The sequence below is a fragment of the Patagioenas fasciata genome, chromosome 9 (genome assembly GCF_037038585.1).
Source record: "Patagioenas fasciata isolate bPatFas1 chromosome 9, bPatFas1.hap1, whole genome shotgun sequence".
In the NCBI taxonomy this organism is placed as follows: Eukaryota; Metazoa; Chordata; class Aves; order Columbiformes; family Columbidae; genus Patagioenas; species Patagioenas fasciata.
In genome coordinates this window covers 12,028,406-12,051,577 of record NC_092528.1, presented here as the reverse complement: position 1 = coordinate 12,051,577, position 23,172 = coordinate 12,028,406, and the positions used below count along the sequence as shown (strand labels likewise).

Genomic DNA, 23,172 nt, shown 5'->3' with positions numbered 1-23,172 from the left:
GAAAACAGGAGGATCGTTGTTTTCTTAGCAGAAGTGTCATAAAGAAACACTTTCTGAGCTCAGGTTATTTAGTCCCAGAGCCTGCAATACAATGGAATATGTCTTGCTGAGTACAAAAGACATGAGAAAAACACATTAAAAATTTGTACAAAATCCAGTACAAATACAATGGACTCCATAGAGATCCCCCTCAAGGTTCACACAGGAGCACCCTAACTAATGGAACTAACAGGCAGAAACAGTACTTGTAACAAACATGAGAATCCATGGAAACAATGAAAAAACAGAAAACCTCAGTTGTCTGCACAGGCTTTGCTCTGTTATAGCAGTCAGGCAAGGCATGAGAAGGTGAGGCAGATTCTCCACACACACAAATAAGAGCTCTTGAAACAGAGCTGGTGGATGAGGCATCCACAAGATCTAAGAGATCAGATGAAAAATTAATTTAGACTTAAGGAATCAGATATGGAATGGGCCGATCTAAGAGTCTTCGGCATATAGTAACGGAATTGTGTTTGTACCAATAAAATCAACCAGGGACAATATTATTCACTGAAAAAGTGCAAAGAAGAGAGGGGTTTGTGTGCCACCCTCAGACAGAAAGGAGGAAGAAAGATCTTTTGAAGGGACAGCTAGAGATGCGGCTGGAGGAAAAGAAAAGGAGAGTCATCAGACAACATGGCACAAATGGGATAGATGGCAAATGAAAATCCAAGGAGTAAGACAATGTAACACCTACACCCAGAGAGTAACAATATGCAGAAGGAGGACAGAGAGATGAAAAACACACCACAGTGTTAGAGTAAGAAAAATTACCAAGGAACGATGTGTTTGAAAGAGACTGAGAACCCTTTTTTTTTCAAATTCCCAAATATAGAAAAGAGATAAATTCCTCAAATTACCAGGAAACAAAAATGTCTAATTAAAAAACCATGACAAATGCCACATGATTGTGGAAAAAAAGGAGATAGATCTAGAGGTAATGTCAACAGTACATCATCACTTATCATAAGGTTAAGGAAACAGTATGATGAATGGACAATGCTGATCAAACTCCAACACTGACTATAACAACATGCAGAAGTTCTGTTCTTCTTCTTCTTCTGTTTTACTCATATCAGTAGTTTCACTGATATGAACAGAATGTGGTGAGACAGGAGAGTGAAATTAAAGTGGTTCTTTCATATAAAGGATAAAGAAAGTCATAAATAACAGGGAAACTGAATGAGGAAAATCAAGACCTGACAGAAACCACTCAAGAAGCCAGACATTATCAAAAAAGAATAAATAGCATGATTTTACTCCAACAAATAGCTACCAAATCTTGGAGAGATTAAAATGCATTGAAGTGGAACCCAATGGAGGGCAAAGAGAGGAAGAGAGGGCAACAGAGGTTATTTGAACCAAGGAATATGTGTCTTAACTGAGACACAGTCACGTTGAGCAAATGTTTTAGAGGTAATGGAATGCAGATTTAAAGATCACGGAAGAAATAAGGGGCCAATGAGTTCAAAGAGACATCATTGACTCTGCCATTCATTCATGACCTCTGAAATACTTGCAGCCTATGATGAAAGCAGTGACACAGGCTCTGCCATAGCCTTGTTAATTAACTAATTATCTAAGGCCACAATCATAATGAGAGTTACACAAACAGCATTCAGAACATATTGTCATTCACCAGATCAAGTTACAGTCAAAGAAAACTATTTTTGTGGTTTATTTTCTCCCTTTCAGACTAGTACAGTGTTAGGATGATGTGTTAATGGTTTAGAAGTACCTTTAGCAAGTCGGTACAAGGCTCAGCTTTCACTGATAAACAGCAGTTTGAATGAGCTCATAGTGATGCTTTAGATTCAGTTCTGAGTGGCTGAGCGCCTTTCCCCTCTCCAGAGCATTCATATGGTTTTGATCCTGTTTCCTTCTCCAGAGGAGCCTACCAACAGCTTGCAGGGATGGGGGAGCATGGTTTAGGAGTGTCATGGACATTTCTGGTGGGTAGTTTTCTGAACTGAATGTTTTAGAAGCCTGCACTTGCCTAATGCAGTCCAGCATTTGAAAAACAGAAATGACTGGGTTTTACAGTAACTGCAACCACTCAGGAAGCAGGCAGGGGGAACCACCACACGACAACATACATGTATCTAGGGATACCTTCAGTCAATGTGCACAAGCATTTAAGAAAGAAAACCTGAAGCTGGTTAAGGGATGGTAGGGATATGAATACCGAAAATATTGCAAGTTGCATCAATTACCATTAACTTTTGCTGTGGAATACTCAGTTATGTTGTGATTATGCTACAGAGTAAACAGAAAATTATTGCAAGGAGAGTGAAGGGCGTAACCACAGATATTAACAGGTATCTAAAGAAAGATCAAAACAACTGGAGCTACCCACATCCATCCCTCCAGTGTAGCTGTTCCCGTCCACTTTGCCAGACAGAAGCTGTATGAGGGCCCGTGGGGCAGGAATCACTTCAACACGACATCCTACCAGCTCAGAGTCACCACATCCGCAGCACTGCAGCCACTCAGCCGCACCCGTGGGGACAGAGTCACCCAACAGAGCTGGAAAGCTTAAGCTCCAACAGAGAGCAAACAGAAGTACACAGAAAGAAACAGAGACATAATTCGTAAACCTTCTGAGAAACCAAGGGGAACTGGTAGAGGTTTTTTGCAGTCCACAAAACAGCTGAAATGAGCTAAACTAAGGGTAGAATCAAGAATCTATCTTCCATCACTATGGAGGAAGTGAGAAGGGGTGGAGAACATGTCTGTTTAAATAAACTCCTTTGTTTACATCCTGGTTGACATGGACATTATGAATTTTGTTCGTTTAAAAAATAGCTTAAAATTTAAGAGAACTTGTTTGTTTGTTGTTTGCCTTTGTTTTTCTTTGGGAAGAAGAGATTAGGAGAGAAGGTCCTGGCATGTTTCTCTCAAAGCTTTTGCCAACTTGGGGTCTTGTCACTTCCTTTTACAACAGTAACAGATGTCTGCAAGTCTGCTCTTAAGTCTATGGCATTTCATTTTTTGCACATATTCTATAATTGATGTCAAATTAAAAATATTATTTTATGCTATATTTCATGGCAGAGGCTAAAGGGGGTACACTTTCCTAGAATTATGTTTGAAAAACCAGTCTCAGATTTCAATTGCTGCATGTGACAGATGGAATAAAAGAGATGAAAGGAGACCATGGAAATTTTGACTAATGAGGAGAACATGAAATGTAGTTAGCCTTTGGAAATACCTTAAAGGAGCAAGTCTCTATATTACCCCGTGTTCTCTCCTAGTTAAACATAGAGTTTTTATAAAGGATTTACCACTGCAGTACCTAAGCATTTCAAATACATAATTTCCACCGCATTTTTCTGGTGCACACCTCATTTAATTTATCCATGCACACCTTGGACATGGAAGTGTTCTAGAAACAGAGTGTGGCCAGTGTTTCTGAAGAGAAGTCCACAACTGTTCCACTGGTTCCTACTGGAACAGCATCAGGGTGCTGCAGAGCATTGCTTACAAAGCCTCTCTCTAAGTGACTCAGGTACCTGCTTTGGGACACACAGCAATACAAACAATGCTAGAAATAAAACTCCAGCAGATTGAATTAGAGGCTGACATTTTAACCCTGCTTTTTCCTATCATCTTCCCTGAGAAATGGCTGAAATCAAGCATTGATAAAACCAGCTTGAAACTGGTTCCAGGAAACAATTAACTATCACATTGCTACCCCTCTGCATGGCTAAGCAGGTACATCAGCAATATAAATCTATCCAGATCTCAGGCTCTGTTTATCAAACTTGTTTGAGGCCACTCAAATCACCTGGGGAAGAAGGCATGTTACATTTAAAAATAAATAAAATAAAATAAAATAAAATAAAATAAAATAAAATAAAATAAAATAAAATAAAATAAAATAAAATAAAATAAAATAAATAAGCAAAAGCAAGCATGGGTATTTTCTAAGAGCTGCATCTTATGTGGACGTTCAAAATAATTTCGTCTCTTACAGGCTGTCAATACACCATTTTAAAATAAATACATTATTTAATTCACATATTAGGCTAAGACTGCTGATCTGGTATCCTAAATTTAAACCTGAAGTGGTACACATACTGTTCACTGTATTTCTGATGTCTCATTTTCAGTGGTTGTTAACAAACTCACTTTTTGTCTCTGAAAGTCAGAACTCTCAAAGGTGCCAGAATACCTTGGCCAGCCAAAATCCTCCATTGCTTTCTACACTCCACATCCAAGAACATTAATATTAAATTTCATATTTCTCCTCAGGCAGGCCACTGATTACTGGACTATCAGCATGACAAACAAAACAAGGTACGCTTCTGAAAAGAAGCAAAACTTCCATCAGTTTTTTCCTCACACTGCTGGTAGTGAAGAGAAGCTGCCAAATTCATGTATACTGTGATTAAGTTAAAAAAGACATACCCATCGTTAAGCAATTGACATGAGATAAATGCTTTCTGACCACCGGCAAAATGAAGAGATATTTTTCAAGTTTTAGATCCTTCTGCATGACAAGAGGGAGGCAGAAGATTAAGTGATACATTGTCTAGAAGCAGACTGCTTAGATTATATTTAACTAATAGGTGTATTGTAAGTAAGAAATGAAACAATTATAACTAACATCATCAATCATTTTTTAGCATAGATGTATTATATGTCAAAATTTTCAAAAATTGTAATGCATACATAATAGTTATGTGAATATAAGCAACACGAGAGTGTCCAGTCAGGGGAGCACTTATGGAGGATTATCCCCAGTGTTTCCCCAGTGCTGATAAAATACAGAATGCCACTTAACAGTATAATTGACTCTGCTGTTATTTCTTCGTTTCAGTAGAGACTTAATGGAATAGCTAGAATTTTTTCTCCAAGATGTGAACTCGTTCAGGAGAATCAGCAAAAACATGGACTATTTGAACATGTAGTTTCTCACTCTATTGCTTTACTCTTCTAATTGACTTCCAGAATCTCTCCTAGTGATTGTTCTTACAGGCTATCAAAAGCTTAATTTCACCTCTATCAAACTGCTGTTATATTTCTGAAAGAGAGCATACTATGCCGACTGTGTACTGCCATGATTAGACGGGAATCTTTCACACCGGACACCTGTGCTGCAACATCAAATCCCTGCCACACCAGCTGAGAATACAGAGCAAAAATTGTACAAAAATACCAGGCATGCAGACAATGATAGACAACAGGCACAATGTGGTTTTAACACAACATCAGCTGGTCTCTATAAACTTTTTTTTTTCATTTCTTCTGTTGTGAAATTTGTGGGTTTGTGACTCAACTTCCTTTACAGACTTGGGCACTGCATGTCAGTTGTATTAAACTTCCAGTTGCCACAACTCAACCCAGGGCTGTTGCATGTCACAGCTTAGAATTATACAAGCAGAACGCTGAGAATAGTTGCAATATATCCCCTCGTGATGAGGATGGAAATATAAATAAGGAAATTTTTAAAAACCCACACCTAAAATAAAAATAGCTGTCACCGCCATAGAAACTGTATGAGGCAAAATGAGAACTACCTTTCAGCAAAACTGCACACACTCCTGTAGCCAGACAAGGAAAACCTTCTCCCTTGCTCAGTGGGATATTAAAGTTTATAGCTGTAGTTCTTATATTTAGATAATTCTTTGAATGCATAGTTTCTGACTTCCTTAATTTCTTTCGTATGTAATATGTTTTGTTTTGTTGTGTGGGTTTGTTTTGTTGTTGTTTTTTTCCGGTTTGTTGGTTTTTGGTTTTTTAAAGCTGACCAGCCATAAATCAGTCCTAGCGGTGGCGATCTTAAAAAAAATATAGTTACAACAGTAACATTCATAAATACTTTCATTATCCTTTCTAGACTTGTAGAATGTCTTGACATTCATGCCTCTAACTTGGCGAAATAACCAGCATAATTTTGAACACGAGCAAGCACACTAACACCATCTCATTTTGGGCTGTTTAAGCAAATAGAAGAGCCTATGCACACTCCTTATGTGCAGCAAGTGTTGTTGGTGCTATAAAGTGTGTATGACATAAAGCAGCAAAGGAATCTCATACTTATTTTTCATAGAGAAGAATCACAATTGTCAGAAGACTGACTCCTGTCGCTGACAGACACACAGTACACACCTACATGCAATCTGGTTGCTACTTCCAAAGGGCACAGGCATGCTAGGGAACCTTGCTGAGTGAGTGCTAACGAACGTCTGCAAGAGACTTCATCACAGTTTTCATTATGAGTTGGCTTGCGATATTTCAGTTGTACTAACCAAGGAAATTAAAATGAGTCCAAATACAGGAGCTGGGATCCATATCCAAAGACTCAAGCAGGGGCAGAGGGAATGACGAGTTTTCTTTAGATGTAGCATTACAATCGATGGGTCTGTTTTAGCTGTGAATGAAGATCTGAATCATTGTAATATACAGGATTTGTAAGTCATTCTCAAAAAAATTGTACTAATCCTCATTAGGAAATTCCAGTGAACACAGCCAAGCATTGGTTTTCCTCAAATGTCGTCTTTTCCATTGGACACATGTAAGCAAAGGCATGTGTTTGGTACCACAGCAAGGTGAGTCTCTCAACCACGCATTCAATAAAATGTTAAGCTTCAGACATAAAACAGGCTCATGTCACAAAACCACATCTAGTTCTAATTCTTATTTTAGGTTAGACCATTACCCTTTTATTGCTTCTAAACTAAACATCGCCCTAGTTTTCAATCAAGTTCATTTGGTCCAAATGAATGTTCTACAGTTGTAGGAAATATCTCAAATAACTAGTGGCTGTTTTGTAGGAACCTCAGAAGAAATATTCTGCAAGGGGTCCTTTGAGACTGTCACAGAGCAAAGGCTGGGGGACAAAAAAGGTTAAAAAAAAAAAATAATAATAATTATTATTATTATTATTAATAATAATAATAATAATAAAAACAACCACAGAATAAAAGATCATGAGGAGCTACATTCATGCTCACACGTGATGCAAGGTGTGCAGGTTATTTCAAGACACAGAATGGGCAAGGATCAGGTCTAGCAAACAGAACTAGAATTAGCTGGAAAAGAAGCCCAAACACTACACAGAACAACTGAAACACAGTTGTCAGGTCCACAGTACAGAAGTTGAACACAACACATCCACGGCTATGAGCCATCCCTTGAAGTGTTGAAGATCTGGGTTGTAATTGGACTGCAACTACAAATCACACCAGTCTGGGCAAGTGCTTTGATTCAGTTCTAGTAATACCAACTCAAGCTACTTCTGTGACATCTGAGCACCAAAGAATGGAACTCTTGAGAGTATCTATTCTTATGAGGTGACTCAATCAAGTACAGAAGAGTTCCTTGATTTAAAACTTATGCAGATTCCCCCAAAACTAACATTTGCTACTGCAAAAATGAATTGCAAATGCCACTGAGGAGGCATGAGACACATGTGACTATCCAGGGAATACATTTGCAGCACAATATTGATTATATTAAAGTTCTTATGACACAAGTGGTGTTAGTACATATAAGACATTCTAGAAAAGAATGATATAAAATCAAGAAAAAATAAAAAAAGAGACCAGATTACAATTCCCAGTCTTTGCTACATTTGCGATTCACACCAAATATGTTCACTGTCAAGCTGTCATTTTATATTAGAAGTTAATTTTCCTGTTATTGATCCTCTCTCTGCTTATTCTTCTTCTCATTCTTCAGCTGCCAGGATTTTGCAAGAGCAATAGCAACCAAAACTATAACAAATAACTTGAAGTCCCAAATAAATTTTGCAGAAGTTCATTCCGTAACTATCAGTTAGATAGACTTCTACAGGCTCATGCAAATTTTCATTAAAGCTGATGTGCATCTGAATAATGAGTCACTCCTTGAAGAGAAAAGAATAAAAAGGCACCTTGTTTTCATGTTGAAGAGGAAACTAAAATCAAATAAAGGTACTTCACAGCACAGGTGAATATAAAAATGTAGTTGCTATACAGAACACACCTTGTTTCTGAAAACAAAACAAAACAAACAAGGACAGAACTATGGCCCACAAATCAGCTGTTGGATTTCAGTATGGAATTATTGAAATACACCATATAGGCTAGACTGTTACATAAATGGAAAAGGAATTGTGATAGGTACAATTGCCCTCAGTGCATTCAAGCTACATTCTATGCTCATTAACAGGACTCATCAGTAGGAATATTCCCACAAGTCAAGTGAAAGAGCCAAACACATAGTGTTTCCAACCATGTTTTCAAACACCTTATTCTTCAACTAAGGTTTACTGTCTTTGCACTTCCCCAAGCTGTTTCTGGCTGAGAGACAGCATGGTAGAAAAGCAGATAAATGTATGTGTGAGCCCTGCACATGTAAGATCTAAGGTCTTTCTGGCCTGCAGCGATGGGACACCCTCTCCTGGAGAAACGGACACAGTTTCCCTGCTCCATCAGCTTAAGAGTAGGAAACTGGGGTCTGGAGCCAAACAGCCACAGCAAATCTCAATATGACAATAACTAGGAAAGTTTCCCCTTGGTATACACAGGATTTTTCCCAGAAACAGTTTGATATAGCAGTCTTCAGGAAAATCAGTCATTCCAATTTAAATGATTAACAGTGTTAGACTATATTAGAATCACACTAGAAGAGAAGAATCTCTAGATGAAATCAGTCATGAAATGAATTGACCCAAATTCAGATCTTCCACAAGAGGGATCTCATTGGTTGACCAACTCCCTACATTTCAAACTATGTCACTTTACACCTGACAGCCTATCAGCCTTCAGCTGACTAAAAATTAAAATAATTCAGACTGAAGGAGAGGTATAGTGTTGTTTTAATTTCTTTTTTAAATGGCATTTTATTTTCTCACTGCAGAATCCAGATCACATTTTTCAGTCCTATGTACTTCTATATAATGAATATATATAGGATGAAACATGGCTGCATGTTCGCATGGATATCAGGACACACATATACTGCCATGACACCTAACTCCTGTTCTATGCCAACCAGAATAAGCACTGTAAGCACTACCACAGATGCACAACAAGCCCTTACAGTTAATGAGACCCTGTCTGTCTGTCTGTGTTTAAACCGGCTGCTTTCCTTCTCACAACCACCACTTCAGAGCACGACTGGCTGCTTCCAGTCCCCTATTAAAAGCAAAAATATTTTTATGACTCTTCTGCAAGCTGATGCATTTCAGTGTTCTTTCTTACCAAAAACACAATTACCACATCACAGACTGAAGGAGAAGCTGATAATTAACAGGCAAAACTTTCCATAATCCTACTTAACTGTGGGTCCATATCTCATGGGTTGGGAGTGCAGCTGAGAGCACAGTAATTGCTGACAAATGTCATCTTACACCAGTACTGTTACATAGTAACGGACATCATTTAACCCCTATGAATGAGGTTTAAGCAGAAAGATACCTCTTTGGCACTTGGGATAGGAATATGAACACACGGAAGACATTATTGTTGCCAAACTTGACAGCTAGTAATATCAGTAGCCATTAATTATCCCGTAGCCGGCCCTGGACACACATTTAGCATAGCTCCTTGCATGAGGAAAAGGGGAAGAAACCAAACCACAAGGCAAGCAAACTACCCGAGACCAAACCACCAAACTGACAGGGAAATAAATATTCTGCTTTGTAATTCCATATACTACAGGCTTTACTAACTTTGAAAACTGCTCTGCTGCAAAACTAGGACTGAATTTGATACAGATGATAGCAAAGCTGTAGTGACCTGGAGAACAAGCCTGTGTTCTGCCATATGAATGACTTGCTTCAAAATAACCATCACAGTTGTCATTGTTATTCCTACATTATTCCTATTACCCCACAAGGTTTTGAGCATCTTCTGTAAATAACTAACCACTCACTTAAACCACGGAGAAGGAGACCTCTTTTTCAGACTGCAGGATTAAATCCATCTACAACTTACCTGGTTTTAACTCTACTTTTCCAGTGTCATGATGTCAGAGCAAAGGTGTCTTTTTTCCAGTTTAGGTCACACAAATCAATTTTGTACAACAAAAAACTGCCACGAGAGGGCATCCTTTTTCTTTCTTTCTTTCTTTCCTCAAATCTCTCACTCTCAGCTTTTTCAAAGAGAACCTTCTTTCTGTACTACTTTGCACCTGAATATTTTGCATTTAGATGCCTTCTCAGACACTCCCAAATACAAAAACACAATACAACAGTTCAAATCAAGATATTTGGTATTCATAATGTTCAAGGAGTATTTGAAACTGAAGCTATTATACCTATCAGGACTGAAACAAAGGGAGAGATGGAACATCAGCACTACGCTAAAAAAATAAGCTGAATTTTTTGAGGAAACACTACACACATTTCACACATACTACAAATACTCAACATGTTTACTCATCAGTTTCTAAACACTGTGTTTAGCACACAAAACATCCCACATCATTTTCAAGGCAACACCAAGATCTCAAACAGCATTCCTTAAAGCAGAAGTTTTTATTTCTGCTCTGCCATTTGTTTAAATTGTACAACTGCACAAGTCAATGTTCCCCAGTTGGTAGGTCTAATTCATCAATGCGTGCCTATAGAAAGAGCATTCACCAGCTCCCGGATAAATAAATTCCCACCATTCCCCCTTCCATTGTTCAGGTAGTTAAATTTATTGTCTTAGTCCAAATATAAATCCACTTGTAACTGCAAATTGAATCATAAATTAGGTCAAAATCTAAAACGTGAGTCATTATTAAGTTCGTTAATGCATTTGGCTTATCATTTTGTCTCCAAGTCAGTGGTTTAGCGAGAAGTATCTCAGCCCTGCAGCTCTTTCTTTTAGCTCTTCCAGTGGCACTGGAGATGTACCAAGTCTTTCATTGCTGCAGATCCCCTGAGTATGTGGCTTAGAAGAGATGGGCATATCTTAATGAACTATGCATTTACAGAAGAATAATTAGCTGGGGTTTTTACCTTAGAGATTTGGTAATACCCATCCACTGACCTTCAGGCATTTGGGTAAGCAGGTGGTAGCAACATGGTAAGTTAGTTCTTGTTCACACTGACTGCTACAGGAAAAAAGGGAATTTATTTATGACATTGGCACAAAAATATGGAGAGACAGGAAAAGATACCTTGTGCTGCAGCTGATCTGCATCTTCAGCCATCTAAACGATATGAAGAATCTGATCCTCCTATTCCTTTGGAAATTTTGCTCCAAATTTTCCTTAAATTCCCCAGTCCAGGTTCCTTACCTCTACTCTGACCACAATGGAAGGCCAGTTTGCCCTTTGTCACGCCCAGTACAAGAGCGATGGAGCTACTGGAGTGTTCCCACAGAAGGCCATGGTGATGAAGGGACTGAAGCATCTCTTAATATGAGGAAAGGCTGAGAGAGCTGGGACTGGTTAGCCCAGAGAAGAGAAGGCTCAAGGGAATCTCATTAATGCGTGTGAATATCTGAAGGGCGGCTGTAAAGAAGCGGGATCTTTCAGTGGTGCCCTGTGACAGGACAAGAGCACTGGGCACAAACTGAAACACAGGAGGTTCCACCTGAACACAAGTAAGGTTGTGGTGGTTTTTGTTGGTTGGTTGCCCACGGAGGTTGTAGGGTCTCTACCCCTGGAAATAATCAAAAGCTGTCGGGACAGCAGAAATACTGCAGGATTATAAAGGTATTAATTCCTATTGGAGTTCTGAAGAAGTTTCACTAACAGCAAAGTATACATACGTTTAAAGTAAGCAAACTGTAAGAACATACCACAATGATTTGCATTTCCCCTAGAAATCAAAAAAGTAATTACTTAAGTGTTAATTTTCATATAACCATGATTGTTCTTCACAGGAAGGATAAAGCATGCAGGAAGAGCAACAACTGGAAACAGTCGTACATGGGTACATTTTCACTACACTGCATGCACATGGCCCTGGTTGTACAAACTGTTATAGGCTGAATGCCAGAGGAAACACTGACAAAGACATCAACAACTACTAAATCACTTCTGCTTTCACCTTGTTACATTCCTTTATGGCCTCACACCTCTTTCTTATACATTCAGCCTGCACTCCTCCATTTATACACTGTATACTTGCTTGTTCTTTATAAGCCACGCAGCACCACACTGGCTTTCTTCAAAACATTACATTAAGGATCATTCCTTTATTCAGAGCCCATGCAGCATGCAGTGACAGCAGGGGGGCTGCTTGGCATGAACAATGCTGGAAAGAGCACAATGTATTCCTAAACCCACTTTTCCACCCTCCTTAAACACAACAGAAGTTCACAGGTAATGGTGAAGCAAAGGCTGAGGAAGGGAGGACAGAAATGAGGCATGAAATACCAGTTGCCATGCCTCTTCAGGCATGAAGAGGACAGCAATACTTCATGTTCATCATTTTCAGGGACATCCTTCAACATAGCAGCATTGATTGAGATTAGATATCCAGAAAGGACACAAAGTGGACATCTGGGGCCATCTGAGGAACTGCAGCAATTAATAGAATCTGAACTTCTGCATCTGTCTCACTTTCTTCTTGATGTATGACTTTACAGATGAAAACATTTCCTGGCACCCAGCTGAACTAATTTACTGAGGATTAACCCCAAGGTCTACTTGAGGTTTCAAGCAGAATGCTTATCAGTTGACCAGCAATCAAAGGTCCACAAAATCAGTGCATTTTTGCTGCTCCACAATAAAGTTAAATACAAGTTTGGAAAACAGCTGCAATATCCATTATATCTGGGATCTCTGCTTCTTTGAGCCAAACAAATTAGAAATCCATCACAATTTACATCTCCTCTAATCCACAGCTGCATCTCAAAACCCTTACAACAGACCCAGGGGATCTTTCTGCACAAGGAAATTCAAACAAAACACTTCTGTGTTGATGAAGAAGATGATGCAAGGTGAGATGCTAGTCCTAGCACAGGCTTTTGAAGACACAATCTGGCATTTGCAGAAGCTGTTAAGGGTTCAAAGTTTCTAAATACCACACTAGAAACACCAGTGATATACGCCTGAGGTAATGTTTTCTGCACGTCAACATCATTCCCACAAGTGGTCACTGAACAGCATCGAAGCTCCACCGAATAACACTCTGCAGAGCTCCAGCTGCCTTTTACAGACAGCTCAACAGCATCTTGGAGTATCTCTTACTTACCTTGGATAAATGGTCCAGTTCATATAATTTACACAAAGCAAACTCAACTTGCAGATTCTCTCTTCCTGTTTTCCCTCCAGCACACAAAAGTGTGATGACTAAGAGCGCTGGTCTCTTAGACAGAAAACATTTCCAGAAGCTACACATTCTAACGTGGCACAAAACCCCCACATTTTCTGTCATGATTTTTATTTCAGTATTCATGAATTGTTTACCTGCTCCTTCGTCAGACTGGGAACCAGAACATAGAAAGTGCAGAAATTACTAACGAAAGAAGCAGCTTAACAATATACACTTATCTTTTTACTGCAAAGGAAGTCAGAATAAATATAACAAATGAGTATACAAAGAGTCCCCAAGATTTTATTTAAAGAAATACGTTCAAATGCAGCATTGAAAACAGAGAATGGAATGCAAATAGTCAGAGAACTTACGCTGAGTTGTGTTTTCCTTGATAAACTAGCACCATTGAATCACAAGTCACAGACTAATTTATTCCCAGAGGTGTAAAAAACCTTCACCATTATAAAACTCCTATAAGATCTATTAAAAATTGTTTCTCAGATTACTACTCCTAAAGAGATGAAAGCAGTTTGAAGTACAAGTTTTTTTATCTACTCACTGTTCAAGTTACCCATAAAAGACAGTTTATTCTTATGTCTAAACATCCTGATGAAGGGAAAAAATGTCTAAAAGTCAGCTTCACAAGTCTTTACAAACTAAACAAGTAAGAAAGATCTACTGTGTTATAAATATACACAGTACAATATGTACAAGTCTGATCTTACAAAACAAGAGCTTTCTAGTCCATAAAAATACTAACGCAACTACAAAATTTTCTTAGTGTTTAGTCACTATATCAAATTCCTAAAACACTGTATTTATTCCATAGCACAGCAGCTTGAACGTGTTCACAATGGGAAAAAGCCCAACACTCCACTATAAAACTGACTTCTAATTCTAATTTCCCACACGAGTTTAGTGGTAACATTAGCATTTGCAATCTATTTTCATGTCACAAGTCCTTTACATATTTCTAGACTGTTTGAACTATTCAAAGTGCTGAAAGTGCGATCAAAGAACAGAGTTTTGTATCCATTTTCCAGTACACCCTTCTCCGGCACTGGCAACAATAACCCAGTACTTCCAGGTCTGTGAGGTGAACAAGGCACACGCTCGTTTGTACACACTCCGGTAAGCACGCACAGATACACACATGCACTTTGCTTTCCAGACCTGCTCTTACACAGTAAAATGCTTCTTTTTGAGTAGGGATCTTCAAGAATTCCTTACAAATGGTTTAATGCAGATGCCTGGAATTCATAAATACCTTTGATACAAACTGCTTAGGAGGTGGTGAAAAAAAATTGTTTTGGTTTTAAACTTATGGTATCCAAGTATTGCTCTGGAATGCAGAGAAACAAAGTCTATGCTCTCTCACCCCTTACCAAGCGATGTCCAGGTTACAGTAGCGCATGTGATTTATCATTTCATTACAGTTAACACAGCACATGTGAGCATACACACACATATAACACTTCCTCAGCATTCGTTCTTCTGTTGGAGACCATCTGCAGTCTGAATGAAAATAAAACTATTTGAAGAATATTTCAAGGAATATCCTTTTTTTACTTACACATAAAACAAAAGAAAGAACTGAACTGTGCCTCAACTGGAACAGACTTTTACTGATACACAAGCTAACATTGCTTCCTGTCACTTTCCTTCCCTACAGTGGTCTTCTACGACATGCATCATAATAACTAGTGCTGTTAAAAACTAAGAACATATCCCTCTTAACAAAGTTGACAAATTTTTCTAGTGGGCACATTGGCTTGCTGGAACGTTTATAATAATCCTTGCAAAACGAGGTCTGGAATGTGACATCAGCACCGTTATACAGGATGCGGATAAAGTGTTCTTTGGGTCTCTTCCCATCCTGCCACAGCTCAAAAACTAACCTGGCAGCAAATCTTGGAAATCTGGCCTCTGTAATGCCCAAGGCACTAAGAACAGGTGACAATGTGACATCATGTGCAGAGTAAAGAACGAATACTTCTTCCTTCTTGCCTTCTGCAATACGCTGCAGCCGATTAACAGTCTGGTTGAGGAGAGGATGAGTAGCCAATAGTGCATAGAAGAAATAAAGTTTCTTTTCCTGTCTTTCTCTCTCATCCTCCAACTGATGTCTTTTGATTACTTTGAAGTGTTCCATACTAATGCAGCCAGTTTTGGTACATGGAAAGCTGACATTGTGGCAAAAATAGCACAAGAGAGAATCTATTGGGTTAGAAGCTCTCAGCTGCCTGGTGGGAATGCCTACAATCTTTGCCATATCCACATATATTTTCTCCAAATCGTTGTTTTTCACTCTTAAGCTGTACTGTCTGCGCTGTTCCTCTTCTAGGTAGTGGTTTCGCATCGGACAGTCGCAGCTTCCAGAGCAAAAAATGGTGCTCCACTGATGCCTCATGGTAATTTTCTTCCAGTCAAAATCTGGCAAAAAAGTGTAGAGCAGCGCCAAGGCACTCTGCAGGGTTCGGCTTTTTCCTGTTGTCTCCAAGTAGAGCTGTTTTGCTGTCCAGTCACTCAGAAGCAGTTTATGTTTGTTTATATAAATTTCTCTTAATAGTTGTCCATTTCGCAAGTGTTGTACAACCCCTGGAAGAGAATTTTTAAAGTTACAAGACATGATTAGAATCATCTTAGTTTTAGAGGAAAAAATAAGCTACACAGCTAGCGGTCTTAATGATAAATGCACAATTAGTTAAAAGGTTATGAAATTAGAAACTGAACTTCACCTATGCTTGACTATTAGGAAAACTGCATGAAATACGAGATACCTGCTACTATTCAGTATCCAATTCTAGGAGCTAAACTGATACAGATAGAAAAAACTGGTTCCATAAAACTTGTTTAAAACCTCAGTGGTTTTAAATCTGTTTTTTCGATTACAGACACAGTCTGAATGGGTCTAATATGATTATAAAAGTAAGATGGTTATGAAGATGGGCCCAGACTGACTGTTTTCAGACAGGCTGTAAACGCTGCACATTTATGGCAGCCAGTAGAACTACCAGCAGTGAGGAAATGAATACACAGAATGTGAACTAGTGTGTAAACTCACAAAACAGAGTAGTGAGGTGTGGCAAAGACTTCAAGCTTCCTTCTCCATCTTCCTTCAGGAAGCACTCAAACAGCCTGATGATTCTTACGCTAAAGCTCTGCCTTATCCAGCTGGCAAGGAGGAGGGTGTGTGTCTTTCTCACACGCCAAAACCTTTACTCCAGCATCCACCTTGCTTGTGTTGTCCTCCCACAGCAGCAAAGCAACAGGCACGAACCCTTTATGCACTAGAACATCTGTATAATCCGCTACATGCCATAGGAGCCCCAAATATTAATACCAGCTCAGTTACAAGCTGTATGCTGTGATTAATCCAGTTTCACACACAATGTGCTGTGTTAGGGGGAGTTCCTCAATAACCTGCCCAGATTTCTCAGGAGGTTCCTTTGCAACACTTGACACTGGCCCAATACAAGTATTTCTTCTGATGGCATCCTGGAATTCACAAGGATTTGACAGACAAGCTTTGGACTTAGAAAAAAACAGGAGATTCCTGGAAAGACAGCTGGCAAAAGGAAAATGGTGCCAGCTCCCCAAATCTTCAACACTATGTTCATTCTCTCTAGTGAGTCTCCAAACCCATTGGCTACCCAGATCCACTGTGATATGCCTTTTCAGTCACTGGTATTTAAAATAAGAAGAGCAACACAGTTAAAAACAAGGTGTGGGAATAAAATGGAATGGATCAATGTCAAAATTTGAAAAGATAGGAGAACATAAAACTATTATCAATGTGAATTTTCAAATAATTTTATGAATGTTGAAGAGAAAAATCCCCATGGGACTAATCCTTTCCACAATCACATTTCTACCTAGCTGTGCACAGTATGTTTCCACATGTTTGTGAGAAGGTACTTTTGTATTTTTATTTTTGAATACATACAGAAAAACATACAGCAAACAAACACACAGACTTCAGTTCATACCAGTTCAGCTGGCTGTTCTGCGTGGTGAACACAAACAATTCCAAGAGCTGTGGAATCTGTGAAAATCTGCTTTGTACAAAGTGGCAACTTGTTTCTATATTTGTGTAGTCTTGACTTTTGTTCCCTCCTATTTTCTATCACGTGCTGACATCAGTCCCGGATCCTTTCCAAAGGCTCTTCTATCACTGCTCTCATCCAGAACTACCTGCACTTTCCCTCTCCAACCCCAAACCCTTTGTTTCTTTCTCATATTTCCAGCATCCCCAGCATCACAATACTCCCAGCTCTCCACATACTTTGTTCTACATAGTCAAATCCCTGACTGCAACACTTCCAGTTACCTCCCATCTCCTGTGCTCTTTTGGTACTGATAAACTAAATATGTTCACCAGCAGGATTCAGCAGCCTTTCTCTCAGTGGTAGTATTGATAAAGTCTCAAAACTTCATTTTTTAAAGAAGTTTTTTGGAATTTAATTGCTGGTATTTCCACCTTTTCTCACAATAACTAGCTCAGCAGAACTAACAGATATGATAAGAAAATAAGCTTAATTTTCCCGTGGTGAAAATATGCAGAAACAAGTACACCAGAAAACACACTTTTGGCACTTCATGACAAACTTAGGATGGGGTCAGGAGGAAGGAAAAAAGCACCAGAAGCTTTTCTGTTTCCATAATACAAGCATCAAATGAGTCTGTTACATCCGAATCTCTTGCAGGGGACACAGCAGCTACACCACAGCTAAAAACTGGCAATTAAGTTCAGTTCAGAGCCACTTTGAATTATAAACCAGTCAGAGTACCAGATCTCCCTCGGGAGGAACTGAGCAATGCCATTTTTCACCAGGGTGACAAAGTAATTTTGTGGTGTGGGGCAACCTCAAGGAAAGGTGCTCTGACTTGTTGCAAATAAAAGAGATGCCAAGCGTGATCAATATGTGACAGAAGTGGCAAGCATGGTTCTAGAACTGTTAGCACTGCTATGGTAGAGAGTCAAATACTTCATTCATACCCCAGCATAACCTAGACTGCGACCAACATCGTAAGCTTCCCATAAAAAAGCATTTCTTCCAATCTAAAGAAAACTAGAAGATCTCTTTCTTGAGCAGGCTGTATTTAACAGAGCGGAGAAAATGTTAAAGCTGCTGTGGCAACTCACCCGTCTGCGTTAGCTCTCCCATCTCACACAAGGAATGGCTGGGGTAGCGCGGCAGGCTGCTCAGGGGACCGTCCATTTGGGCTGCAGAGCCTTTGGACATCTGTTTGATGAAAGCTTCAAGCTGAGGATGAGAAGGTTTCCTAGAAAGGTAAACCAAGATGTGAAAACTTCCAAAAATAGATGAGAAAACAGCCCAAGAAAGTCAAGTATTCGAAGTATGTCAGCTCAGAGATTTCATGGTGCGAGGTTATTTCCCACTGGGATGACATCTGCTCTTATTCAGGACTTTCGCAAGTCTGCAAAAGAAATCTAACTACTTATTACCTAAGAGCTATAGGGAACCCAATGTCTTGTCATGTTAAAATCATGATACCTTTTGGTAAGTAATTTGGAAAGAATTTTTTGGGTTTTACAAACACAGTCACTAATACTGTTGCAAATTGAAAAGAATAAAAATCCTTACCACGAAAACTACTCTCTCCACTTTCTGAAGTACCATTGCACTTTAACACCACAGCTGAAGGCACTAACAATCAAAAGGGTTTCATACAGCCAGTATTTTAAGTAGATGATCTTGAAGGAATTCTCAGGTTTTGTAATATACAATGCTGGTTACAATCTCAGCCTTTATTTCTAAATACTTCAGGCTTCCAATCAAACAGCACATGTAGCCTCCATTGAGTGGTACCCAGAAAGCAGTATCCAGTGGCCCCATTCCAATTGGAAGCCATTGGTTTGGGTTTTCTACTATTATTCAGGAAGAAAGAGTCCAACACTGCTGGACGCTTAAAACAGATACGATCTCCCCACAAGGCAAGTGATGAATACAACTGGAAAAGTCACACATACAAAAATATCTCCTGAGATCTCCTGAACTGTTCTGCAAATTTCAAATGTGCTACAGACTCAGCTCACTGTTGTACTGCAGTGCTAAAAACTACATATACAAAAGAGTCCACAATGTAATCAAAATGAAATAAATCTTTAATAAAAAAAATCTATGATTGCAATTCTGCAACAAAAATACATGACATAAGTAGGGATTTCTTTGTTAAATGTCAACACTCAACAAATGTCACACAGTCACCTCTCTACTTTTGTGCAGAACTAAATCAGAAACTGTTTGGCAACCCAGCTCTGGTTCTCATTTTCATAGGACTTTCAGCCTGACTATAGTAAACATTTTTTTAATGTTACTTACCAAAAAAAAAAAAAAATCTATATTAAAAAAGAAGATAAATTTGCTCAGAGAACTTTTACAGAAGCCTGGGTTTCGTGTTTATTGTTCATGTATAGACTTCGCTAGAATGATAAACTGTTTTGATTCAAAAACCTCAGGTCTAAAGAAAACGTTCAGAGTTGCAGGAACCACAAGAGGGAGCAATAACACCGCTGAAGCACGAATAAGTGCCTGGAATCAGAGCTGACCAGGACAAAGGCATTCTTGCTACCACAGGACACACGGAGAAACTCTCCTAAATGGGAAAGCACCTCAGGCTCTCGGCACACACAGACAGGGCTCTCACAACAATCAGTGCCTCTGGTAACAGAAAGCCTCACGGTCGTATCATTTCATTAAAACTTGAACTTTTCAGTTTAATTCACCTTCAGGAAAAAACAAAAACGAAACAACCCACAGCACACACAACCTTGGCAGGAAAATGTTACGATACATTACGAAAAAGCTGCCAGTAAGAAAAAAATGCAAAATGAGAAAAAAATATCAAAATAATTTTTTCCTTTTTACTTCAAATTGAAAGGAAAACCAGTCAATTCATGACATGCTAAATCCACAGCTGCTTCTGTATATTATCATCTTAACAACACAAATGAAGATTAATATTTGAGAAGCAGGGGTACATAAAAAGGCTTTGTTCCTTTCTAAAGCAGCGGAAGCTTCCTGTAGTACCATGCACACATTACAAAGCTTAATCCAGCTCCAGATGTGAATTTCCAAAAGAACTTATTGTACTGTTTCCACAGCCCAGCAGTGCAACCTAAAAATGGAAGAATTAATTTGAGAAAATTAAATTAAACCCATTAGCAAAAAAGCTTTTTGAGCTCATTACAGACGTAGCAGGCTGAACTACCAATTTTCTGAACTCTGCACATTTATGCATTCTACTTCTTTTGCTGCTTTGCTCACAACAACTTCAACTCTAATGGAATCAAACCTGTACTGATGAAAGTGCCATCAGTCACTTGTGGGAAGGAGGTGAAGAAAGAAACAAGAAAAGTATTTACCAATGCTTTACAAAAAGATTTATCTAAAAAACGGCAGGCAAGATAAACGAAAATCCAAGATAAAATTATAAAAGCACAAGCTAAGCACATGTTTGCAAAAGTGAATTATGAAATACAATTGCTAGACATATTTCTGGGTATAAATTCAAATCTTACTACTTGTTATATATATTCCACGGGAAGAAAAAAATAAAAATCAAACAATAGAAATAAGAACCATTCTGCCTGAAGGGGTCAGACATCTCAGGCTACAAGATACTTCTCTCCCCAATGTAATCCTCATGCATGTAACCCAATTCTGAACATACCAGCAATTCTGCTGATTAACCCTGTACAGCTGAACAAATAATTCTTTTTCTTAAGAGCAAAAGTTACAGCACCACTCAAGCTACCAGCTAATAAATGATCCTCCCTCCCCACCTCAACATTTCTCTTTTCTTTAGAATCTGAATCCTCCTGTTGAATTGGCCAATTTACAGCTGCCGCAGGAGCTGGGGTATCCAGGCAACACAGCTGAGACTGCTGGGGCTGCTGGAGCAGGAAGCAAAGAAAATCACCCACTTGCAGAGTTGAAAAGATTGAAATATCCTTACATTTTTACTTCCCTAAGAGTAACAAGAATATTAAAATGGGCTAAAGAGAGATCCTTGTGTAATTTGCTGGATTTTTATTTATTAATACAACTTATTCATACAATTAATCAATAATTAATAATGACTTAATAAATAATTAATCCAATGTATTAATGCACTATTTCTTAATATTCCAAATTTTGTCAGAACATAGAATGGCTTTTCACCTAAAACCATACTTTTTCCTAAGTTTGAACATTTATTTCCCACTTTTAATATCTGAAAATTTGCCTCTTAATTATTTTATTTTTGTAAAATCCCATCAATTTTATCTGTAACAAAACTGAGGATGCTTCTTTTCCCTCAAATAATTAATTCAGCCTGCCTTTTTGCTATTTACAAACTAAACACTGGGATAACAGATTCCAGATTTAATAGGGTAGTTTTCATGCACTAGCATTAAAAGGGACCGACATTTAAATCCTTATTCAACATTTAAATATCTTACCTGTAAAGGTCCTAAAAAGCTCTAATACCAAAATGTCATCTCTTTTTCGCTACTCTGTAACCAGCCCACATGGAAAGAAATCATACCATGCAACTATTTGAACTGTATGTACATTTCTGCCAGTAACTGAGCTGACATCCTTCAATGAAAAGATTTCTTTTCCTTGAGAAGTTTAGCTAGAAAAACTTAGAGGTATTTTTTGGTATCATTTTTTTTTGGTCGGTTGGTTTTGGTTTTTAGTTTAGTTCAGTTTGTTGGTGGGTTTGGGTGTTTGGTTTTGGTTTCGTGTTGTGTTTTGGTTGGTTGGTTGGTTGGTTTTTGTTTGGGTTTTGGTGGTTTTTGTTTGTTTGTTACGAGAAGCAAACACTAACTTGCTGGTTGTTCTGAATTAGCAGAGCAAAGTGAGAAATCCAGTCCCAGAGCGAGCACACAACACCTCAGAACATCTCCCGATAGATTCTGAGTGGTTCGGCTATAATGGCACAATATACCACCTCAGAAACACACAGGAAAATGCATTTATTCCATCTATTATATATGTGCATAGCTATGAAAAATAACTCGTGCAGCTCAATATTAAGTTCAAGCACATCACACAGAAAAGCCTCAAATGGTGCAAAGCAGCACAGAAACTTTGTTCTAGGGCATGTTTGCAGCCGCCCCCGCGAGGCTGACAATCCAGGACTCCAAGGTCAGGATCTGGGAACTGCTCTGGGAGACAGCGGAGCTTCCTGCCCCTGGATAAAGTCCCACTCAGACTGACTGAGTGCATGGAAGCCTCTTCTGCTAAGAGGTTAGCTCTTTGAGCTAACTGCCTTTGTTTAAATAATAGTAATAATAATAATGAAGAATCACAGCATGAAGACCATTGCTAGACTTGATACGTAATTCACAGGGCAAGAAGAAAATCATCCTCGCTTCTCAAGACCACTATTGGTGCTATTGATTTATATTGTAAGCAGAAACTGTTTCTATTAAAGACTTGAAACATAAATAGAAATTAGATCTAGAGCAGAGTTTTGTTCCTCTTTTAGACCTAAGCTGCAAATCAGACCCAAGCAGGTCCATTTTGATAAAAATTTCCCACCACTCAATCTTTACATTTATTAATTTTAGGACTACTTTTGATCAAAATTAATTCCTTGATAGGAATAGGCTGAGACTCCTTTAACATTCTTTCCTATCAAAGCTATTGGACCCACTGAACTTTTGCTTTACTTCTACTATGTATACTGTAAAATCAAGTACAGTGTAAGCCCTGTTTCTTCAACAAACATGATGATCAAACCACAGCATTCAATCTGTCCTCCAGTTAATTAAACTGAATGCTCTTTTGAACCACCTACAAATTTCAGACTATATATCTATAAAAATTGCAAAGTTAGTCTAATTAAGATGAAGTACACTATTTAAGAAACAGATGTGGAAAAACATTATCTTGACAAGACTACATGCAACTACAATTTATTTAATA

General features: G+C 38.6%; 1 protein-coding gene across 1 annotated transcript in view; it reads right to left on the bottom strand.

Moving 5' to 3' along the window:
* Positions 1 to 13,506: 13,506 nt before the first annotated feature.
* PXYLP1 (2-phosphoxylose phosphatase 1) overlaps positions 13,507 to 23,172 on the bottom strand; it is a 48,478-nt gene continuing 38,812 nt past the window's right edge. Inside the window, exons 5-6 of the mRNA XM_065845081.2 lie at positions 18,375 to 18,514; positions 13,507 to 15,826 (exon numbers count right to left, since the gene is read on the bottom strand). Coding sequence (XP_065701153.1) covers positions 14,895 to 15,826; positions 18,375 to 18,514 — 1,072 coding nt within the window. The 3' untranslated portion in view covers positions 13,507 to 14,894. The remainder of the gene's footprint in view (positions 15,827 to 18,374; positions 18,515 to 23,172) is intronic.